This window comes from Amborella trichopoda, chromosome 2 (genome assembly GCF_054954075.1).
Source record: "Amborella trichopoda isolate Santa Cruz 75 chromosome 2, AtrichopodaSantaCruz75HAP2 v2.0, whole genome shotgun sequence".
NCBI lineage: Eukaryota > Viridiplantae > Streptophyta > Magnoliopsida > Amborellales > Amborellaceae > Amborella > Amborella trichopoda.
This window is the reverse complement of record NC_142337.1, coordinates 52,287,894-52,309,370: the sequence shown is the minus strand read 5'-3', so window position 1 is coordinate 52,309,370 and position 21,477 is coordinate 52,287,894. Positions and strand designations below refer to the sequence as shown.

General features: G+C 35.2%; 3 protein-coding genes across 4 annotated transcripts in view; 2 read left to right on the top strand and 1 right to left on the bottom strand.

The window, feature by feature from the left end:
• The first annotated feature begins 3,197 nt into the window (after positions 1–3,197).
• Positions 3,198–14,043, top strand: TPS04 (terpene synthase 04). Its single transcript, XM_020665509.2, has 12 exons — positions 3,198–3,630; positions 4,763–4,955; positions 5,054–5,271; positions 5,391–5,514; positions 6,162–6,277; positions 9,358–9,587; positions 10,693–10,811; positions 11,357–11,455; positions 11,675–11,890; positions 12,590–12,719; positions 12,814–13,059; positions 13,200–14,043. Exons 1-12 carry the CDS (start codon positions 3,321–3,323, stop codon positions 13,734–13,736), a joined length of 2,538 nt encoding a protein of 845 aa, XP_020521168.1. The 5' UTR covers positions 3,198–3,320; the 3' UTR covers positions 13,737–14,043.
• A 479-nt stretch (positions 14,044–14,522) lies between these two features.
• SCPL31 (serine carboxypeptidase-like 31) overlaps positions 14,523–21,477 on the bottom strand; it is a 42,055-nt gene continuing 35,100 nt past the window's right edge. Inside the window, exon 10 of one of the 2 annotated variants that reach the window (XM_088858526.1) lies at positions 14,523–14,754. In XM_088858526.1, the coding sequence (XP_088714652.1) occupies positions 14,660–14,754 (95 nt within the window). In that variant the 3' untranslated portion in view covers positions 14,523–14,659. Of the gene's footprint in view, positions 14,755–20,486; positions 20,978–21,477 lie in introns of those variants that run through there. The other variant, XM_088858525.1, reaches the window with a different exon arrangement.
• LOC18431534 (histone H4) lies at positions 14,791–15,344 on the top strand. Its single transcript, XM_011624015.3, has one exon. The coding sequence runs from the start codon at positions 14,898–14,900 to the stop codon at positions 15,207–15,209; it is 312 nt and encodes a 103-aa protein (XP_011622317.1). The 5' UTR covers positions 14,791–14,897; the 3' UTR covers positions 15,210–15,344.

The window sequence follows — 21,477 nt, the reverse complement described above, 5'->3', positions numbered from 1 at the left end:
TATAAAAATAGGAGATATAGAGATATTTTTCCCTTGAATAAAGTTATTAAAATGCCCCTCAAATTTTCAAAGGTATTTTGGTCATTATATTTTATCAAATTTTTTTAAATATTTTTTAGGTGCACCGCATTGAGATGATAGCATATACCAAATTTCATATTCATATAATTTGTAAAAAAATAAAAATAAAATACTTTGAAGCGTCAAATTTTAGATCAAATGGTCAGTGGCTTTTGTGATCTAAAGTGGACGGTTGGATGGAAGGGGAAGTATATACCTTTATGCTTCCCCTACAACATGAAACTTATATGCTGCCCTTTATCCAACTATCATTCTGAATGGAGGGTTAAGATTGCCCCAATCACAATATCATGTCTCTACACTTTTTTATTTTTTATTTTTTATATAAAAACATTTTGATACCAAACTTTTGGCATCCAATCCTCTATTAAACTCACACTTGTAAAAAAATATAAAACAAATATTTCTAAAAAAAAAATAAAATGATCAAAATACCCCTAAAAAATTCAAGGGGTATTTTGGTCATTTATTTTATTGAAAAATATTTTTAATAATTGTTTATAGGTGCGTCCCAATGAGAAGATGACACGTACAAAATTTCATATTCATACAATTTGTAATAAAAAAATTAAAAATAAAATACTCTATGGTATCGCATCTAGGATCAAATAGTGAGGAGCTCAGCTGGATGGTAAAGGAAACATAGATCTTCTATGCTATAGATAAAGTATAGAGACCTTTCCCACATAGTATTGGCATAGGATAAATAGAGTATATAGTAGTGTAGTATATAGAAACCTAAGGGCCTGGGCGTGTCGGGCTAGCATCAAGGCCAAAACTGGGTCGGCACATCCTGACCCTTATTTTAATTTTTTTTGTTTTGTTTTTTTTTAAACAAAATTATTTAGCCCCAGCTTAGCCTTGATTGGGCCAACACTAGCCACTGAGGAACAGAACCAGGATAGGGCCATGTTGACCCAGCCCAAGCCCGGCCGATCGCCAACCCTATAGACAATAATATTGCGTACCTCCAAGAAATAATGGAACTTTTACACCTGGGAAGCTCCGTAGTGTACAAATTTCCTATGGGGTAAAGTAAGTTGTACGAGGGCGTACGTGTCGTCCATTCTGAACAATGGACGGTGACGATTAACTTACAATGGAAATTGATTCGTGGTCATCTAGTACGTGTTCATCATGGGAGTCAATGTCGATGGTTTTCTAATTTGCCGTACTTGCGCTCTAAGCTTTCATTATGATAGCGTAATTGGCCATAAGTTTACGAGAACTGAATAATTAATAACAAATTTCTTTTTTATTGGATATAAAAAATCTAAAAAAATTTACAAAAAGAGAAAAAAAATGGTTTCATGCGGACATGATTAGCGCGCAAAAAGTGGAAACCATCCATTTTAAAGATGGATGCTAATAGGTGTTTTATATAAAGCAATAAGAACTAACGGTCCAAACTAGCGTTTTAAAAAACGCCGAGTCGCCCTGTTCGACTCGGAATTCGTAAAAAGGGATCGGATCGGTTGAAAAATGGAAAATCGTCCGGTTCTAGAGAGAACCGGACGATTCCGTACAGTGACTTCATTGTACGGAATCGGCGAGTCCGAACAGTGAATCGACTAGTCCATACGGTTTTTTTTTTTTTTTTTTTTTTTTTTTTTTTTTTTTTTTTTTTTTTTTTTTTTTTTTTGTAATCCATGATAGATTTTTTTGTAATACTTGATCGATTTTTTTGTAATCCATGATCGAATTGTTTTTGTTTTTTTGTAATCCATGATCGAATTGTTTTTGTTTTTTTGTAATCCATGATCGAATTTTTTGGTTTTTTGTAACCCATAATAGAATTTTTTGTAATCCATGATCGAAATGTTTGTTTTCTTTTCTTGTAATCCATGATCGCTTTTTTTGTTTTTTTTGTTTTTTTTATAACCCATGATAGAATTTTTTGTAATCCATGATCGAATGTTTTGTAATACATGATCGAAATGTTTGTTTTTTTTTTGTAATCCATGATCGAAATGTTTGTTTTTTTTTTTGTAATCCATGATTGAATTTTTTGTTTTTTGCTTTTTTTGTAACCCATGATAGAGTTTTTTGTAATCCATGATAGAGTTTTTTGTAATCCATGATTGAATTTTTTGTAATCCATGATCGAACTGTTTTTTTCTTTTTTTGTAATCCACGATTGAATTTTTTGTTTTTTTTTGTAATCCATGATCGAATTTTATGTAATCCATGATTGAATTTTTTGAAAATTTGTGATTTTTTTTTTTTAATCCATGATCGAATTTTTTTTTGTAATCCATGATAGAATTTTTTGAAAATTTGTGATTTTTTTTTTAATCCATGATCGATTTTTTTGAAAATTTGTTATTTATTTTTTTTAATCCATATTATTCAAAGAGAAAATGAGAGAGATGATGATTCTGAGGCCACCCTATCCCAGCCATATTATTCACATATCGAGTCCCAACAGCAACAGTGTAGGGATGAGCACGAAATACTGTAAATTAAATGCTGAATGGCGGTTCATGCAGGGAAAGAACATATCAATATTCGCATATTCATTCAAAAACATGAAAATTATTAATGGAGTACCCTCATTTTTTATTGAATTCCTAAAAAACAATATTTATAATGAATTTTAATAATTTTTTCGAATTTTTTTTAAGCTTTATTCTGACCGATTCACCGGATTCCCGATCCGGATCGCCGATTCACCGATCCGGATCGGTTTTTTGGAAGCCCGATCAGGGTCACCGATCCATTTTTTAAACCATTGGTCCAAACGTTTTTTTACTAGAATTATTATTTTTGAATTTTAAAATTTATTTATTTTTTCATATCCATGAACTCTACGTTAGCATTAAAAATTTTTAAAAATTAAATAAAAAACTCCACCTCAATAATAGAGTTATTAATAGGTCCGCATTTCATTTCGCATAGAAACTGGGTCCAAAAGAAAGAAAGAAAGAAAACATTTAGGCGCCACTCGTGTCCTTATCAGGTCAGGTTCCGTTTCCACGAAGGTTTGCTCCCAACCCTTTTGACTTCCAACTGACGAAAACGGAGCCTCCATGGTGTGAAAACAGAACCTACTTCCTACAGTATTCGGGCGCCTCCTTGGGGACCTATAAATAACCTCTTCTCCCATGCATCTGCTTACGCAGAGAGAGAGAGAGAGAGAGAGGTATTAAAACATTTTAGAGAGAAGTAACAGTACTTAAATAGAGAGAGAGGTATTAGAAATCTTATTTTAGTGGGTGTTACGATTTTTAGAAAAGGAGATGGAGAAATATATTGAAGTTTTAGTTAAAGAGATGAAGCAAATGATGCGTGAGATGAAGGTCCACATCCACAATCCATCTGCTTATGATATTGCATGGGTGGCCATGATTCCAAGTGATAAATGTGGAGGGGAGCCCATGTTTCCAAAGTGTTTAGAATGGATTATTGAGAATCAAAAAGATGGGGGATTTTGGGGAGGGGAAGATGACTGCAACTCTCCCTCTCCCACCGCTGAGTGCCTACCTGCTACATTTGCATGCATTGTTGCCCTCAAGACTTGGGACGTAGGTCACGAGTGCATGGGGAGAGGTACGCAAACAACTTTTTCCCCTTACTAATAAGATTTTTTTTTTTTTTTGTCGGTAGCTCAGTGGGGAAGATGTTCTCCATCCATAACAAGAATTGAACTCATGCGGTGGCGTCCTACTACCCTAATCACGTAACCTTTTGTTTCTGTATGGATATTTTTATCAATTGCGTTGTGATTTGTTTTACCTTCCATCCTAGCACATGCCTTTTGTTGCATGGAATCATTCTCCCCTGTAATGGTAATGGGCCGGGCCATCCGTGACCCTAACCCAACCCTTCTCCCCATATACCCGGCGGCCTAAGACAAAAATAAATGAATACAAAATAAAAGAAAAAAATAAGAAAGGAAATAGGTCCAGGCTAGCTGGCATTGGCCTTAACCCGCCCCTCGGATCACAGTTTGTGGCCTCGACCCTACTTTTCTAGGGCCAAGCCGTATCAGGCTCGATTGGGCTGCCCGGCCCGCCCTACTCCCCCATTAATGTTTTGGCTCGTGCACAGTTGAACTGCTCCCGTTTTCTAACTACTCTATTTCTAAACACACAATAATGTGATCCATGTTGAGTGACATTCGAGTGTTACTCCATTTGGTTTGCATGAAAGAGGTTAGATGGGTGTCTTGGACGCGGTATACAAAATGAAATCCACGACCTTCCCTCACCAACGAACATTATATATCATTATATATAGAGTAGTATCCGATACACTATTTGGATCTAAATCCAGATCCAACATAATATTTGGATCCTGATCTGTCTTGAACCCGGATCCAACGTAGATCCAATGTATAATATCCTGATCTAGATATGGATCTGGTAGGATCCAGCCCCGATCCGACCCGTTCTTACCCTAGTCAATGCTGCGAGTGTAGTATCAAGAAAGAAAGGAAATGGAAACACGTCGGGGTCGTATAGGTAGTATCCCCACACCTTAGTCACTACCTAGTGATTTCTATTTCCTAACACTACCACATTAACATTTTAAAAAAAACTTACTCCTCGATTATTTGAAAAAATGGGTAAGGGTCTATCTTCCCCCACTGAATTATCCAAAAAAAAAATATGAAAAAGAAAACACGAATCATATGATTGTTTGCACTAAAACCCTTGTACCAATAATATTGTCGTACTAGGGTTGGACTTCATTCATGGAAACATAGAGAAGCTCTTGCTTGAACATTCTCCACAATTTGCAACTCAATGGTTTACTATCATTCTTCTTGGTACGATTGAACTGGCTCAGAGCAAAGGACTGGAAATCTTTCCCAAAGGTTTCCCAGCGCTTGTAAAATCTCTTTTTAGAGAAAGAGAGAGAATTTTTGAAAGGTAAATATTCTCTTTCTAGATTGCTTATTTGATTTTCTTGATTGAAGTTCGACTGGTATGCTTTCGATTTGTTTCAACATATTTTGATCCTTTTGTAGGGAAAATTTGACACAAAATTACGAAGTTGCTCTGTTATATCATTTGGAAGCAATGCCAGCAACGTACCAGATCGATTTTGGAGAGGTCTTACAATTCAAGGGCCCTGATGGGTCCCTATTTGGATCTCCTTCTTCAACAGCATGCGCATTCATAGCTACAAAGGATTCCGATTTCCTCAACTATCTCAAATCCATGTTTCAGAAAGTTGAAAATGGAGGTAGAAGAAAAACACAAAAACACTATGGGAGCTACAGCTGTATCTTTTTCTCTTTTTCCTGTTCTTTGTTTTTTATGTTGAATGTAGCTTTGTAAAGATAACGAACGATGCTGATACAGCTCCTGCAACATATCCTGTGGACGAGGGGTTCATTAAGCTATGGATGGTCGACTTATTGGAGAATTTAGGGTTGGAAGAGTACTTTTCAGAAGAGATACAAAAAGTGTTAAACGATACATATATGTAAGTAGTTCACAACACAACATAGAACAAGGTCTTGATACTCGGACTGCTTGGCTTCAATGAAGATTGCACAAGCCAGGTGGTCCGAGATCTGGAACTTCGGACGGTTTGGATTGTAAAATTCACAGTCCAGGTAGCAGTTTGAGGTTTGGAACTTTAGACAGCTTGGCTTGTGTGAACCTTGTGCAAGCCAAGCGTTCCAAGGTTTCGGACCTCACATCAAAGTATTCCAAGGATTCAGCCCTCAGACCACGTAGCTTCTATAATGTTTGTGCAAGCCAAGCGGTCCGAGGATTTTGGTCCCTGCACTTCCGATAAGTTTTTAGTTTTAAATAAAAATTGTTCAATATTTAGAACATTGGACTATAAGACTGAACGGCAAAACTGAAAAATATAAAAAAGACGAAAAAAAGTAGTGGGTTGATGTTTAGAACGTTGAACCAGTCAACCTCCTTGAAAATTTCATTAAATTTAGGACCTCTGCGTAATTATCACATCTAAATTTTCCAAAAAATTAATATAGAATAGAATAAGAAATTCGTCAAGGCGCTCATAGATTTTCGTAGGCTTTTCTTACTAATTCATCATTTTTTTTTTTTTTTTCTTCTATATGGTACGAAATTTTGATATTTTGTTGAAAAGAGCAGGGTTTGGATGGAAGATGATGAAGAAAACAATGCGAATCTCCTGGTGGTAGAAGAAATGTACAAGGATTCACTTGCATTTAGACTTCTACGGACCCATGGATACCGTGTGTCCCCAAGTGAGCCATTTTTTTGGGTTGCCCTCACTATTTTTTTTAATTATTTAAGTATGGATTTTAAATAAGTTAGAAAAATACGGGTTGCACTTTTTATATTAAAAAATTACAATCAAAATCGATCAACGTTACTTTTTTTTTTTTTACAAAATTACCCCTCAGTCAATGCTTTTTTTAAAAACAAAAAAAAAAAACTTAAAGTTGCGGTCCGATGATATCATTCTTGGACAGCTTTTTTTTTTTTCAAAACTTAATTTTCGGTCTGAGGTTGAAATTCTGGGGCCAAAACTTAAATTTTGAAAAACAAAAACGGTTTGGGGATGGTATTCCTAGACAACTTTTTTTTTTTCAAAATTTAAGTTTTGTTATGAGAATTTCAACCTCGAACTGCAACTTAAGTTTTGAAAAAAAACAAAAAAAGTTATGAGAATTTCATACTTGGACCACAACTTAAGTTTTTTTTAAAAAATGTCCGACAATGACATCCTCAGACAGAGGGATAATTCCATAAAAAAAAGAAACACGTTGACCGACCTTGGATGTAATGATGGCATATAAAAAGACCACACCATATTAGGATACCATTTTTACGTAATTAAATACTTTTTTCTTGGCTCATTCGTCATGGTCCCAATTGAGTACGACAAAAGTAAAGCTTCCACTTTTGAGTTCTGGATTTATTAGATTTGTCCCATCTGAAGATAGCAAGGCCCATCATCACATTATAACTCAATTTAGTGTATGAAGTGTAGAAACGAAAAGCAATCTACGAAAGCAAAAAAGAAGAAACAAACACAAAAGAAAGAGACAACCATCCACAACACAAAGATATACATGGTTCGGCAACGTGCCTACGTCCATGGGAGATTAGAGCTTCTTTACTGGCAATACTCTCTCTTCCTCACGCCTCTCTATTTTTATCTAATTACAAAGAGATCTACATTTTCCCCTTAACCCTTAACGACCTTCCGGAGTCGTCTTTTTTACTCCACCTTGGCAGATCTATTTCCTCATAATACAAGACATCAATCCTCAACACGAAGTCTCTCTCTCCTCTTTTATTTTCTTAACTTTTTAATCTCTCTCTCCCCCCTCTTTTATTTTCTAGACCGAAGCCTGCATATGTAGAAAGGCGGGCTTTTTAATAAATTTATTTAGGAGATGGATTTTAAGACTTAATTTTTAAAAACAAGTAGCCTCTAACATTGAATATAAACAAATAAATAAATTTTAAAAACAAAAAATAATAATTCTAGTAAAAAGAGACATACGATCGCTAATTTCCATTATTTTTAGATGGAACACCAACTTGCATCCATCTTTAAGATAGATGCTTTATACTTTATGGACCGTATATGTAGAAATGCGTTCCAGCCCGCATGAAACAATGTTCCTTATTTTCTTAACTTTTTCATTTTGCGTTGAACTTTCATTACCCAGTGGTTTTATATATTATTTCCTCATATTAGTTATCTACATGAAAATGTATTGTTTGTTCTTTATTAATTTTTGATTGGTACTATGTGAACTGTAAATAATTTGCAAATATATAGACTATTTTATTATTTAACATCCAAGTTAACTAACTCAAATACTTCAGTGAGAGTTAGTAGCGCGTGGGATGGATTCTAAAGTCTCGAATGAATACGTAAACCAATTAGAAGATATCTTCTTCCGATGTATTTTCGACATCTGCCATAACAGCATTCATATCTCTCAATTTTTTAGTAGACAAATGGTGGTATAATCCATAAAACCAGCGTTTTAAAAAACGCCGAGTCGAACCGGACTCGCCCGGTTCGACTCGGAATTCGCGAAAAGGGACCGGATCGGTTGAAAAATCGGAAATCGTCCGGTTCTAGAGAGAACCGGACGATTCCGTACAGTGACTTGCCGATTCACTGTACGGAATGGGCGAGTCGGAACAATGAATCAGCGAGTCCGTACGCCTTTTTTTTTTTTTTTTTGTAATCCATGATAGATTTTTTTGTAATACTTGATCAATTTTTTTGTAATCCATGATCGAATTGTTTTTGTTTTTTTGTAATCCATGATCGAATTTTTTGGTTTTTTGTAACCCATAATAGAATTTTTTGTAATCCATGATCGAAATGTTTGTTTTCTTTTCTTGTAATACATGATCGCTTTTTTTGTTTTTTTTTTTTTTTTTGTAACCCATGATAGAATTTTTGTAATCCCTGATCGAATGTTTTGTAATACATGATCGAAATGTTTGTTTTTTTTTTTGTAATCCATGATCGAAATGTTTGTTTTTTTTTTGTAATCCATGATTGAATTTTTTGTTTTTTGCTTTTTTTGTAACCCATGATAGAGTTTTTTGTAATCCATGATTGAATTTTGTGTAATCCATGATCGAACTGTTTTTTTCTTTTTTTGTAATCCACGATAGAATTTTTTGTTTTTTTTTTTTTGTTTTTTTTTTGTAATCCATGATCGAATTTTATGTAATCCATGATCGAATTTTATGTAATCCATGATTGCATTTTTTGAAAATTTGTGATTTTTTTTTTTTAATCCATGATCGAATTTTTTTTTGTAATCCATGATAGAATTTTTTGAAAATTTGTGATTTTTTTTTTAATCCATGATCGATTTTTTTGAAAATTTGTTATTTTTTTTTTAATCCATATTATTCAAAGAGAAAATGAGAGAGATGATGATTCTGAGGCCACCCTATCCCAGCCATATTATTCACATATCGAGCCCAACAACAACAGTGTAGGGATGAGCACGAAATACTGTAAATTAAATGCTGAATGGCGGTTCATGCAGGGAAAGAACATATCAATATTCGCATATTCATTCAAAAACATGAAAATTCTTAATGGAGTACCCTCATTTTTTATTGAATTCCTAAAAAACAATATTTGTAATGAATTTTAATAATTTTTTCGAATTTTTTTTAAGCTTTATTCTGACCGATTCACCCGATTCCCGATCCGGATCGCCGATTCGCCAATCCGGATCGGTTTTTTGGAAGCCCGATCCGGGTCACCGATCCGTTTTTTAAACCATTGCATAAAACTCATGGGTTAATTGATGGAGATTGTAACAATTTGCAGGTAAGTTTTGTTGGCACTTATCCAGCCCTCAAATCAGATCACATGTGGAAGAGAATTACGAAGAATATTTGAGCCCAATGCTCAGTATTTATAAGGCATCCCATTTTATGTTCTTGGGAGAAAACGAACTTGAAAATGCAATGTCCTTCTCCAAATCACTGTTAGAGAAGGCTTTGTCCAACAATAACACCTATGATCGTTTCCTTTTTCTCAAGGATCTTCGAGATGAGGTTTGTAGGATCCCCATATGTTTGAAAGTATTTATTTAAATTTCAAATAAAATAAAATAAATAAATAATGGAATTGCATTAATGTATAATTATAGAATTCAGTTCATACAAGATAGTATTTGATTTTTATTGGGGGAGAGACGCGTTTGAATGTTCAACTAAAGAAAGCTCCTGGATTTTCTTTTTCAAAGATATCATATAATCATGGGTAATGATCAAAAGTATTCCCTTTTCTCAAATTTTTTAAAAATACCCAAATTTTTTTAAATCTACATCCATACCCATACGCTTCATGGACTCGTAGGGCCGTGAAGAATCATCATGCATCTAATAGGCCGTGATGTTCCAAGCATGTTCCATGCTAGTGACAGACCAATCCCTTGACATATACAGTTGTAAAAGCACCATCACAGTCCTAACATGATTATGATAGTCCTTGCACCCTTATTGACAGACCATCATGATATGAATAGGACAGCGATGGAACTTTCATTCTTTAACCCCCTAAAAGACCATTTAACACCATAATCCCTTAAAGGACCTGGTCCCCTTAAGACCATGATGGTCCGTCAATAAGGTTCTTGGACCATCACATTCCTATTAGCATAGTGATGATCCTTTTACAACTTTGGGGATCAAAAGACCGGCCTATCACTAGAGTTCAAGGTCCTTGAATCATCACAAACCTATTAGGTCTATGATGTCTCTATCAGGTATGTGAAGGACATTTTGAGTAAAAAAACAAAAAAACTAAACCATGACAAAGTGCGCAAGGATATAAATTTAATGAATTTGGTTTTTTTTTTTTGGGGGAAAATGGGGATATGTTTTGTGATTACCCTAAAATGATTCTTATAATCATTACAATAGCATGGTTTGCAACACCCACTCTCATCAGGTCTTCTATCTTACCTATTGATGGGATGACGATAATTGTTACCATAAAACCCTAAATCCAAAACCCTAAACTTTAAGCCCTAAACATTGATCATTTTAATATTGTACTAATTGATTTTCTCTACTTTAATCACTATAATATGTGGGACTGCTTGGCATTTTAATCAATATGTATTGGTTTACTAATGCCTATGGTTGTGTTTTGTAGATTGAGTTTGAACTCAGTGCTCCATGGCTTGCGCGACTCGACCATTTGGTACATTTTTGGCACATTCAACAATTTGAAAATAATGAAATGCCGTGGATGGGGAAGGCTTGCTCTTTCGGGTAGGAAACTCTATCTTTTTTTTTCCGGTTATTAGGCAATAATTGTAGACTATATTGATTTGTCTATGCCATCCATTTCCAAAGGAAAAGGATAATTTATATTCATTTCCTCTATATTTTAAAACTTACCACAGAACAATGCCTTCATGAAGTTCCCCTTAGGGTTAACTCAAGAACCAAGTAAACTCAGGTTCTGTGTATATGCATTCTAATCACTCTTAACATTTTTCCTATCTAGCTCCCTAAGGACACTAACATATCTCTCTCTCTCCAAATCAAATCCTTTAATATTTTACAGAAATACCAACCTCTTATTTTTGTAGCCCTCTCTACTCTTAGGGGTCTCTTTTGACTCGCCAAAAACCGATTCAAATCTCGTCGCCTGCACACATTATCTATGGAAGCCATAAGTTAAAATATCAAACCTATTCTAATATTTTATACCTCGCATCATTTATGGGTAATACTTGTAACACTTTTATTAGTGATTCTCTTCCTTGCAAAAAAAATATAAATTTAATTGCTCTAATTACTGCAATTTGTAGATTGGCTGCTCGAACCCATAACATGTTGGCAGAACTCGCCAAAAGAAACTACACCTTACGCCAGTCGAACTTTAAGGATGAACTGGGAAAGCTTGAAAGGTATTGTATAATAAAACTCTATTTTTGAGTCCAATTCTAAGATTTTTCATGTTTTGGTACCTTTAAATTTCTCAAGGTCTTTGAATTTAGGATCCATGGCATGACCAATTTCAATCTGAACCTGGAAAGTTTTGACAAAATTTAATAAAATTAGAAGTCTTTTCTTAAGTGGGTACTTTACATCCTTTTGGGTTGATGCTAAATTACTTGCTGAAATAGGTGGGCAAAAAAGAGTGGAATCCGTGACCTAGGGTTTGGGCGAGAAAAGACTGTTTATTGCTACTTTGCAAGTGCCACTACATGCTATCATCCACACTTGTCCTTAGCACGACTGGCAAGTGCCCAGACTGCGATCCTTGTTACAGTTATTGATGACTTTTTCGATTTTCATGGATCCATGGATGAGCTTCAGAGTTTTACAGCTGCAATCAAAAGGTGTAAGTTGGACCCCTTATTAGCTACTAATTCTCGGATGTTTCCCAGCGGCCAATACGATTTCTGAATTCATCTCAAAAGAAATGAAATAATTAAAAAAGTTCAAAAATAGAAAAGCATAATTTAGGGGTCATAACCCATAACCAACCCATCATTTAGGGGTTAAACAATCTCAATTACCCTTGGGAGATTTATTTTCTTAATTTGGGTTTCCCTCCAGGTACCTCCTCATATAAAAAAAAAATCCAAATCACCCCCATTCAAGGTTAGGAACCATGAATAAGAGAGAGCGTTTTAGTATTTCGACCCACCCAAGAAGCCCCAATCAAATGACATAACCCTGCTTGTTTAGGGTGGATCAAATTATTTAATTACATTCTTGTTCGCATCACAGCCCTGAATACGAGCAATTTGGGAACTTTTTAATGTATGTTTTGATGAAGTAAGTGAGTGAAATGAAAATAAAATATAAACTCTACAATATTAATCGGGATCTTCAAACCCCTTAATGAGTTGATTTTACAAGGTGTTTTGACTCAGGAAATTATGGCCAAATGTTAAAATCCTCATCCAAAAATAAACAACCATTATGTGCAATTTGAATCCTTGCACTACCACACCATACTTTAACTACATTATTTGCATGGGAATGGAAGAGACATGGTCTAATACTATGGTTGGCACTTTATTGAGTCTCAGATGGGATGGAAGAAATCTAATTCGGGATGGGAAGGTTCTCTTTTCTGCAGTACATGACCATGTTAATACAATTGCAAAGGAAGCCTTTCACCAACAAGGGCGAGACATTACTATCGATCTTCGACAAATGGTAAGCTTCTTTTAATCCATCATGGTGATGAAATAAAATTTATTCTATTTCTTATGGATTTCAATAGTAGAGAATCTCATGAATGTAATGGCAGTGGAATGGAGCAGTGAATGCATGGCTTAAAGAGGCTGAGTGGAGCAGAAACAATTACCTCCCATCCATAGAGGAATACATAGAAGTTGGGATGACGTCAATTGCAGCTGATCTAGTCAGTGATCATGCTATATATTTGTCTCCTCTAGAGCTCTCAAATGAAATACCGCACCATGCTCGTTATGAAAAGGTCTCGGAACTCACCATGCTTTGTGCACGCCTCTTAAACGACTTGCAAAGCTATGAGGTAACCCAAATTTCAAATTTTTGAAATCTATAATCTAGATTCAATTTAGTTACTAAAGGATTACATCTTATTTTGTGTATGTCAAGGTCTGATGTGTCCATTCAATACACAGTAATAATCAGTTATAGCTGTCTTTTCAGAAAGAAAGTAAGGAGGGGAAATCCAACCTCGTTGTATTGATCATGAAGGCAAACCCAAATGCAACGACCCAAGATGCAATAGCATGCATTGAGAAGATATTGGATCAAAAGAAAAAAGAATTGGTGGAGAAAATTCTGATAGATTACAATGATAGCTTGCCTCGTCAATGTAAAATGATTCATTTAGGAACTCTCAAAGCATTCCAAATGTTCTTCAATGGCACCAATGCCTTTGATTCTCCTACACAACTTCTCCATGAAATCAATAAAGCCTTTTATGAAGATCTTACAATGAAAGCAAGTAAACTTACCCCCCTTAAGGATGAGCAAAGCCGCCTCGATGTTCATGTGAATGCATCTATGCCCAAAGAAAATAGATTGGCTTCTAAAAGTCAGGCTTGTCTACGCAAGTGCAACAAGCCTAGCCGAGGATCATGGGCCACACCCCTTCGTGGCTTTGGTTTCAGACCAAGGGTTAATCTTTCAGTTCTTAAATCTCCATGGTTCAATAACCATATAACTCGAATGAGGGTGTAAGAGGAAATATGACACAAATCTTGGGTCTCATCTTTGAAGAATATGCAGAGAATTTCATAATTCACATGGTGGACGGGTGATTACGCAGCACTTTTCAGTTTACCTTTTTGTTTTTCTTTTTTCTTTTTGTTGGGAAGAAATATTAATTGAGAAGAGATGGTATTATTAACATATGCAATGATTCCCAAAGAAGTATGTGTGGCGTTGCTAATTTATTACCTTTTTAGATAATGAAGATCTGAGATAGTTGTGAAAGTTGTATTCTTATGGGTTCCTTGTGCACTAAAGTAGCATTGGTTCTTTTCCATAATGGGAATGTTATGGCATTCAATGCCCCATCTTTGTTGATTTTAGTATTCTTACGTTCTTCTCTCATTCATCCTTACATCTCAAAAAGAGATAGTGTTAATAAATCATCCAACAATCTCAAAAAAAGATTTATTAAATAAAAATAATAATTCAAGTAAAAAAATATTTGGACCATTAGTTTTTTTGAAATGGATTTTAAGACTGAATTTTTAAAGACATGTAATCTCTAACATGGAGATCATGAATATTTAAAAATAAAAATAATAAATCTAGTAAAGAAATATTTGGACCATTAATTTTTATTGTTTTTATATGTAGAAATGCAGTCCAGTCCAGTCGCATGAAACAATTTTCCTTTTCTTTATTTTTCAGCCAGCTAATTCAGGCGGTTCCAAATTTTGGCTCGTCCTGTGAAAATTTTGAAAAAGCCTGTTTTCAGTTGGCGGGAGCGCCGATTGTAAATTTTGAGCAAGCTTCTACATTGCAATTGGCGGGAGCGCCGATTGTGTTTTTTATTCATAATTTCAAGTTTAAAAAATGATGACTTTCCATCTTTATCTTATAAAAAACACAAAACCCCCTCATTTCAATCCACAATGTCCACAGCTGACCAATCACATTCCACCAAAACCAATCGGACGGTCCGGAAAACCCCCAGCCTCCTCACTCGGATCGTCCCCAATCCAACGGTCCCCAATATCCTCATCGCCTATAAAAACAAACAAAGGGATAAGCAATTAAAGGAGAAGCGGTTTCGAAGCAGACGTTTTACAGTCGGAGGGAGAAGCAAATAAAGGGATCTCTCTAGAGAGAGAGTGGGAGGCGGTTTTCCTTTAGAGAGAGAAAGGGAGAATGTCAGGAAGAGGGAAGGGTGGCAAGGGTTTGGGAAAGGGAGGAGCTAAGAGGCACAGGAAGGTGCTTCGAGATAACATTCAGGGGATCACAAAGCCAGCCATTAGGCGTTTAGCGAGAAGGGGAGGGGTTAAGCGTATCAGCGGCCTCATCTATGAGGAGACGAGGGGTGTTCTGAAAATTTTCTTGGAGAATGTCATCAGAGACGCTGTGACATACACTGAGCACGCCAGGAGGAAGACTGTGACAGCCATGGATGTGGTTTATGCTCTCAAGAGGCAGGGGAGGACCCTCTATGGGTTTGGCGGTTAGGGTTAGGGTTTCCGCTTGGGTTTGAAAATGAGAGGGCCAGTGCCTCTCTCTCTGTCATGCTATCTTTCTCTCTCAATTTCTCTCTCTCTCTCTTTCCCTATATTTCTTTCTCTCTCTACATGTATCTCTCTCTCTCTCTCTATCAATCTCTGTAGAGTGAAGGTGAATGGTGTTTTCTTGTAGAGATTTACTCAGGAACATGAATTAGGACATGGCTTCTCTTTTCCATTATATTTTGAATGCAGTCTGTGCCGCTGTTCTTGTAGAAATTGGCTTCTGAAATTAAAATTGGAAATTCCTTTTAATCTCTTTTTCTTTCTCTCAGTCTTTATGTTATTTACTAAGTTCCTCTCTCTTGACTCTATATGAATGGCATCGCCTTGTTTTGACTTCTGAGTAAATGTTTATAATGTACATGGGGTATTTTAGTGCAACACATTCTTGCTTACTGAGTTCCTCTCTCTTGAATGTACATGAATGGTATTGATTTGTTCTGAGTAGCTTATGATGCACAAGGTGTATTTTAGTGCAATACAGTCATGTTTAATGCTGGATAGCAGTGACTTATAGCTTTGAGCATTGATATATTCTGATCCTTGGTTTTAGAAGCTTTATGGTGCTAAATGTTGCCTAGATATTATTTGAAAGTATTTTTATTATCTTTTGATGTTCATAGATTCTTATACTTGGTTTAAGAGCATTTGTGGTGCGTTGTCTAGAAATTATTTGGAAACATTTGTATTTGGGAATCTGATCAATCCTCAAATATCCGATATGTTGCAATTTTATTTTGTTGACATGAAAATTCTCTAAATCTTCTATCCTCTGTATTCATCCAAGTTCCCAGTGATTCAATGAAGATTCTGTTAGGATTTAGTATTTCAAGCTCATTTACCTATTATGGCCCTCTGTTAAGCATTTGCTAAAGGGAAAAGTTAATGTAAGGTTGCAACCTTAAAATGCAGAATTGCATATGCACCTCAAAAATCTATTGGAAATGTTATTTTAATGTTGAAAAAACCCTCTAATTGATCATCTTGACATCAAGATGCATGAATATGAAAAAAAAATGGTTTGAGTCTTGAAAATAGTGCATCTTGCAACACATTATCTAGACTGTCCATTTTCAATATTTTCATATATTTATTGATCTACTTGATTTTAACTATTTTTGGAATTTAAAATTTTCTAATTAGGTATGAAAATAGATTTTAAGATAATACTAAGTATTTTTTACTGCAAAGTTACATGTTATAAAATTTTAAGGTGTGCCTTACTTGGATTGTTTAAGGTTGCAACTGTATAGAAACCACACCCTTTGTTAAATAAGTGGAAATGGCACCATATTGCAAATAAAATCCTTGTGAGACAATTTTTGTCCTTTTTATAGGTAGCATTATATCTAAAATACTGTATATTTGAAATACCATGTTTTGTTGTGCTTTATCATGCAAAACTGTGGTGCTTATAGTATATTAGGATATTTCCTTGTGATTTATTTTGCAAAATCCTGGTTCATTAGACATTTCCTTGATGGTGATCTGCATTAGATGTTTTGTTGGTTATCAAATGCCCTCTACTGAAGATAGGTCAAAAATTAAACAGAGGGTAGTTCTATTGTTTGGCAGTAATTTTGCTTATGTGAGAAACAGGTCATGATTCATGAATCCATTTGGTTTTTTACTAGGAGCATATGTTTTTAAGATTCATTCTATGGTGCATTTCTTAAAGGAATTGTGCCTCTAATTCTCTTGTAGCACTCAATACTTTTTTCTTTAGACCAGAATGAGGTTGTGACAGCATTCCTCCATTGACTGTACAAATAGACAAGCAATGTGAGTCCCTTCTTTTCAATAAAAAGGAATCCCTATTTGCATGGTTTGAAGAATTCAGTGGAGTTGGATGATCCCTCATGTCCTGATTATTTTCTCAAGTTGGAGAGAAAAATGTAGAAAAACTTTTGCATTATTTTCATCTTTGAAATTTATGCAGTCTTTCAAGGGCAGGCAGATAAGGGTCTGATCATGCAAACAATTTTAGTAAGTGTTTCTTAAAACAGCTTGGCTCTGTGTCTGAAGTTGCTAGGGCTTCTTTGCTCCCGGACAAGAAGTTATTATAGGAACCATGGCTGGGAACAAATCCCATGCTAATAGGTGTTTGTCTAAAGTGCACCTTTTGAGGTGTTTGTCTAAAGTGCACCTTTTGAGTAGTTGCTCAAGTTGTATCAATATATGTTATTCTGAATTAGGAATCAATAGTAACATTATCTTGGGCAATGTTTTAAAGTGATGATTTCAGTTAGGACCTGATGGGGTCTCAAGTCTGTCTATCGGAATCTTAAAAGCTCAACATTAAATTATGGGAATAGATGAGATTTGACAGGTTCCTTCTTATGGTTTTGGTTCTAGACTTGGCAGCTTGTTGAGTCTGAGTAACTCGGGCGAGTTTGAGTCGGACTCATTGAGTTTTGGAACACAGATAGGTGCTACTATTGTATACTTTCTCCCTATTCCTCTCTACATCTAGCTCACGACCATATGTGCATGAACCTTATACACCTATATAGTATCCATCCTCTTTTGAAATCGTAAGACTTTAGAGCCAAATTTTGGAAGACTTAGAGTACAAACTATTGAAGATGGCTACTGTAGTAAAAAAAGGTCCTATTGGGAATTAGGATTCTCTATTTTTTTTTTTTGGGTAAGTAGGATTCTCTTTTTTTCCTCCTAGTAGATAAACTTTTTAACACGTACATGTACAATTCATTCTTCTCCCATTTCCACATGGTACAAACTCTTGTTACATGATTGGTGCAATGCACTTTACCTCTTGACTTATATTTTTTATACTATACTATATTAATAAAAAAAAGAAAAAAAGAGATAAAATTTTTGCGGGTATTCAAAAGTGGATCTAAGGACCTTTGGCCCATATCGCTTGTATCTTTCTAAAGGTAGTTATCGTGGAAGGATGGAACTAAAGAGAGAGCTGCCAAAAAAATTAAAAGAATGGGGAAAATGCTAGAACATGGTAAAATAGGGAAAATTAAAAGAAATGATAAAGAACATAAAAGTATATAAAATATGTAGAAAAAGTTTTTAAAATACAGAAAATTAGAAAACTGGTTAAATATCAATTTTTTTCATAATAGAAAATAGAAAAATTAAAAATTCATAAAAAATATAAAGTTTATAAAAACCTAATTATAAATTAACTGTTAACTGATAAATACAAAAATTGAATCAATATATATATTAACAAATTTATAATTGATTACAAATAAAATATACCTTGAGTCGGGGTTTAGACTCGGCAGCCTTGCCCAGTTCAAGTAACGCGTTTCACTGATTCATGTAGAATGAAGATGAATGGTGTTTGTTTAGAGAATTACTTTTGAGAGCAATAGGAAATGGTCTCTCTCTCTCTCTCTCTTTCTTTATGTAATGAAATTATGAAACTGTGAATCTGTCACATTGTGCTGTTAGTCTGGAAATCCTCCTTTGAAGAAATAAGCGGATGGGTTGTCGCTACCCCCTCTTCTCTCTCTCCCTCTCTCTCTATATTTTAGAATGGATGTGAATGGCATTGCTGTGATTTGGGTTTTGGGTTTGAATGACATGGAATTTCGGTCATCTAAAATTTTGCTTTCGATGCACAAATGCTATAGAGAACATATGAGATTTTAGAGCCCCTTTAATGGTTGTGTATGGTTAATTTTGGTTTTGGTGCCCTGATATAAAAGAGAACATTTGAGATTTGAGAGTTACTTGACGGCTTCAGGCATGCTTTGCATAACAGTGTATTTATGACCAACGTGTGTGCATGTTATCATTTATATATTTACTTCATTCATGGTTATGCTTGTAATTATAGTGGCAAGTATACACTTGTGTTTTAGTGCATTATAACGTGCATCAATGTCATTTTTCTGGTGCATTAGCATTGAGTGATAACTTTTAGGTTATAACATTTACACATTTCTAGGCTTGGTTTATAATGTCTTCATGCAACTTGTTAGGATCTAGGATTGAGAAATATGTGATACACTTTTTATTTGGGTTGTCCATTTTGAGCTACTTTTTAGTCACAATCATCAAACATTCCCATATCCATTTTCTGTTATGATCATATGAAAATCTGCTTAAATAATGTCATCTGCCATTTACTTACCGAAGTTCCCATCCATCCAATGACCTTATGTTGCGCTTTAATGATGAAAGATCATTTATCTAATGTGGGTCTTGTTCTATGGAATTGTAAAGTATTCTTAATTATGGATTTCACATTATGTTGTTTCTGAATTTCCTCCTAAAATGTGCGTTCGCAGTAGGATTATGTGTAAAACAATATTGTTAAATCTAACAAGGAAGCAGAACTTTGAACATAATATTTTGGTCCTTGCACAAAGATCCATGTCATGAATCTATTTAGTTTTCAATACGGTGGAGCTCCCTACATCTTGTCTGTTTCTGAGATTGATTCTAGGGGTCTTTTTGGATTAATTCGTCCTCATTTCAGTTATCTTTAGAGATTGTAACAAAGGCCATTCCTCTACTGATAGCACAAATAAAAAGGTGACGTGGGTCTCCTCGGTTTGAAGGAGAAAGCTGAGATGAATACCTTTCTCAGCTCATATACTTTCTTTAGATTTGGAGGGAAGCTATGGAAACTTTTGATTGTTCCATTTGAGAAAGGAGAGATAATAACTTGCACTGCACAACTCAACAAGCCCTTTCGACGTGCGAGGCGTGGGGTGACCTAAAACCTTTCCCAAGCAATTCCTCACATCTCCAAAACAGTCACTGAAATATCTGTTTAGGAAACTTTTAAGACTTCCATTTTTTTTTACTGCAGGATGGTTAAGGAAAATGATCATTTAGCTTAGTCTTAAATTGTTTGCTTTTTTTTGTCTTTTCTTTTTTTTGCTGATGGGTTGGGAAACCAGGGACGACTGTTCTACCTGAAGCTAAGTAGGTATATGTCCTACATGAATTTTTTGCAGGGCCCACAACCAATTTGAATAGCACATGTTTGTTTCAAAAGTTACCTTTGCTTTGTGTGTTGCTAGGCCTTGTTGCTCATGGACAAGAGTACCAAATTGGTGCATGGAGAATTGGTACCCCGTCGGCCAGGAGCAATAACATGTCCATCCCATGGATATGCATGCCACTTACATTGTACTTGAAGTGGGCCTCATGGTAATTGCTGGAATTCTAATCAACATAGCATATGATGACAAATTTGGAATCAACAATGACACTACCTCAAATGCCAGTATTGGAAAATTTCTCCCCCCCTCTCCCATTACTTCAAAAACACTTGCAAATCCACAAGGTTATAGTCCAAAACTTTCCATCTATCACTTTTGGAATCTTAAAAATTACATCGACCAATATTGGTAGATACTAGTTTATGCCATTGATGATGGCAACTATAGCAAAAGGAACCTATTGGGAAATGTAATTCCCCGATTTCCACATAGTATAAACTCTTGATGTGTATATCTAGCATAATGTACCCTAACTCTTGTATATATCTAGTATAATGCACTCTTTCGAACAAAAAGAGCAAATTTTTCTGGGGAACCGAAGTATGTTGAGGAGCTTTGGCCCCTAACTCTTGTATCTTTCTGAAGGTAGTGATTCTCCAAAGAGGAAAGATTTAAAGAAAGCAAGAGAGCTTTTTGGCTTGAAGATAGGCACTGCATGACCAGCCCCCTTGAATGTTGCAAAAGTCAAGCCATCGTATTCTTGTACCCATCCGCTCACCTGATCCATAACAAATCTAATGAAGTGAATTACATGTTGCTGAGTTTTAGTTACATACTATGTTCCTTTTGCTGGCTACTTAAATTATGCTATGTTCTATCTTTTTGTGTTTCAATTAAACACAGCTATGTTCCTGTCTTACATGTTTCAATCATACTATGCTGTGCTCTATGTTTTATTCTACCATATTCTATGGTTTAAGTATCAACCAAATTCTTCCATTTTTTATTTTTTGAGAAATATCCTTCCATGTTTTCTGTTTTATGTTTCAATTAAATTCTAGAATTTCTATATTTTTTAAAAATTGAGGGTAATGTTCCAGCAGCTGGCATTATACCTACCATTGGACAGTAGGGCAGGGGATTCACAAAACCTTAGAGGTAATGTGCAAGGATATTGACCAGTGGCTCCACATGCCATATCTATATTTTGAGGGTAACATTCCAGCGGCTGGCATCATGCCTACCATTGGATAGGAGGGCAGGGGATCCACAAAACCT

Excerpts from the sequence above, each read along its gene's own strand:
- TPS04 (XM_020665509.2), top strand. The coding sequence starts at position 3,321 with ATGGAGAAATATATTGAAGTTTTAGTTAAAGAGATGAAGCAAATGATG. Across the intron at positions 10,812-11,356 it reads GGGAAGGCTTGCTCTTTCGG|ATTGGCTGCTCGAACCCATA; the intron begins GTAGGAAACTCT and ends TGCAATTTGTAG. Across the intron at positions 13,060-13,199 it reads ACGACTTGCAAAGCTATGAG|AAAGAAAGTAAGGAGGGGAA; the intron begins GTAACCCAAATT and ends CTGTCTTTTCAG.
- LOC18431534 (XM_011624015.3), top strand. The coding sequence starts at position 14,898 with ATGTCAGGAAGAGGGAAGGGTGGCAAGGGTTTGGGAAAGGGAGGAGCT.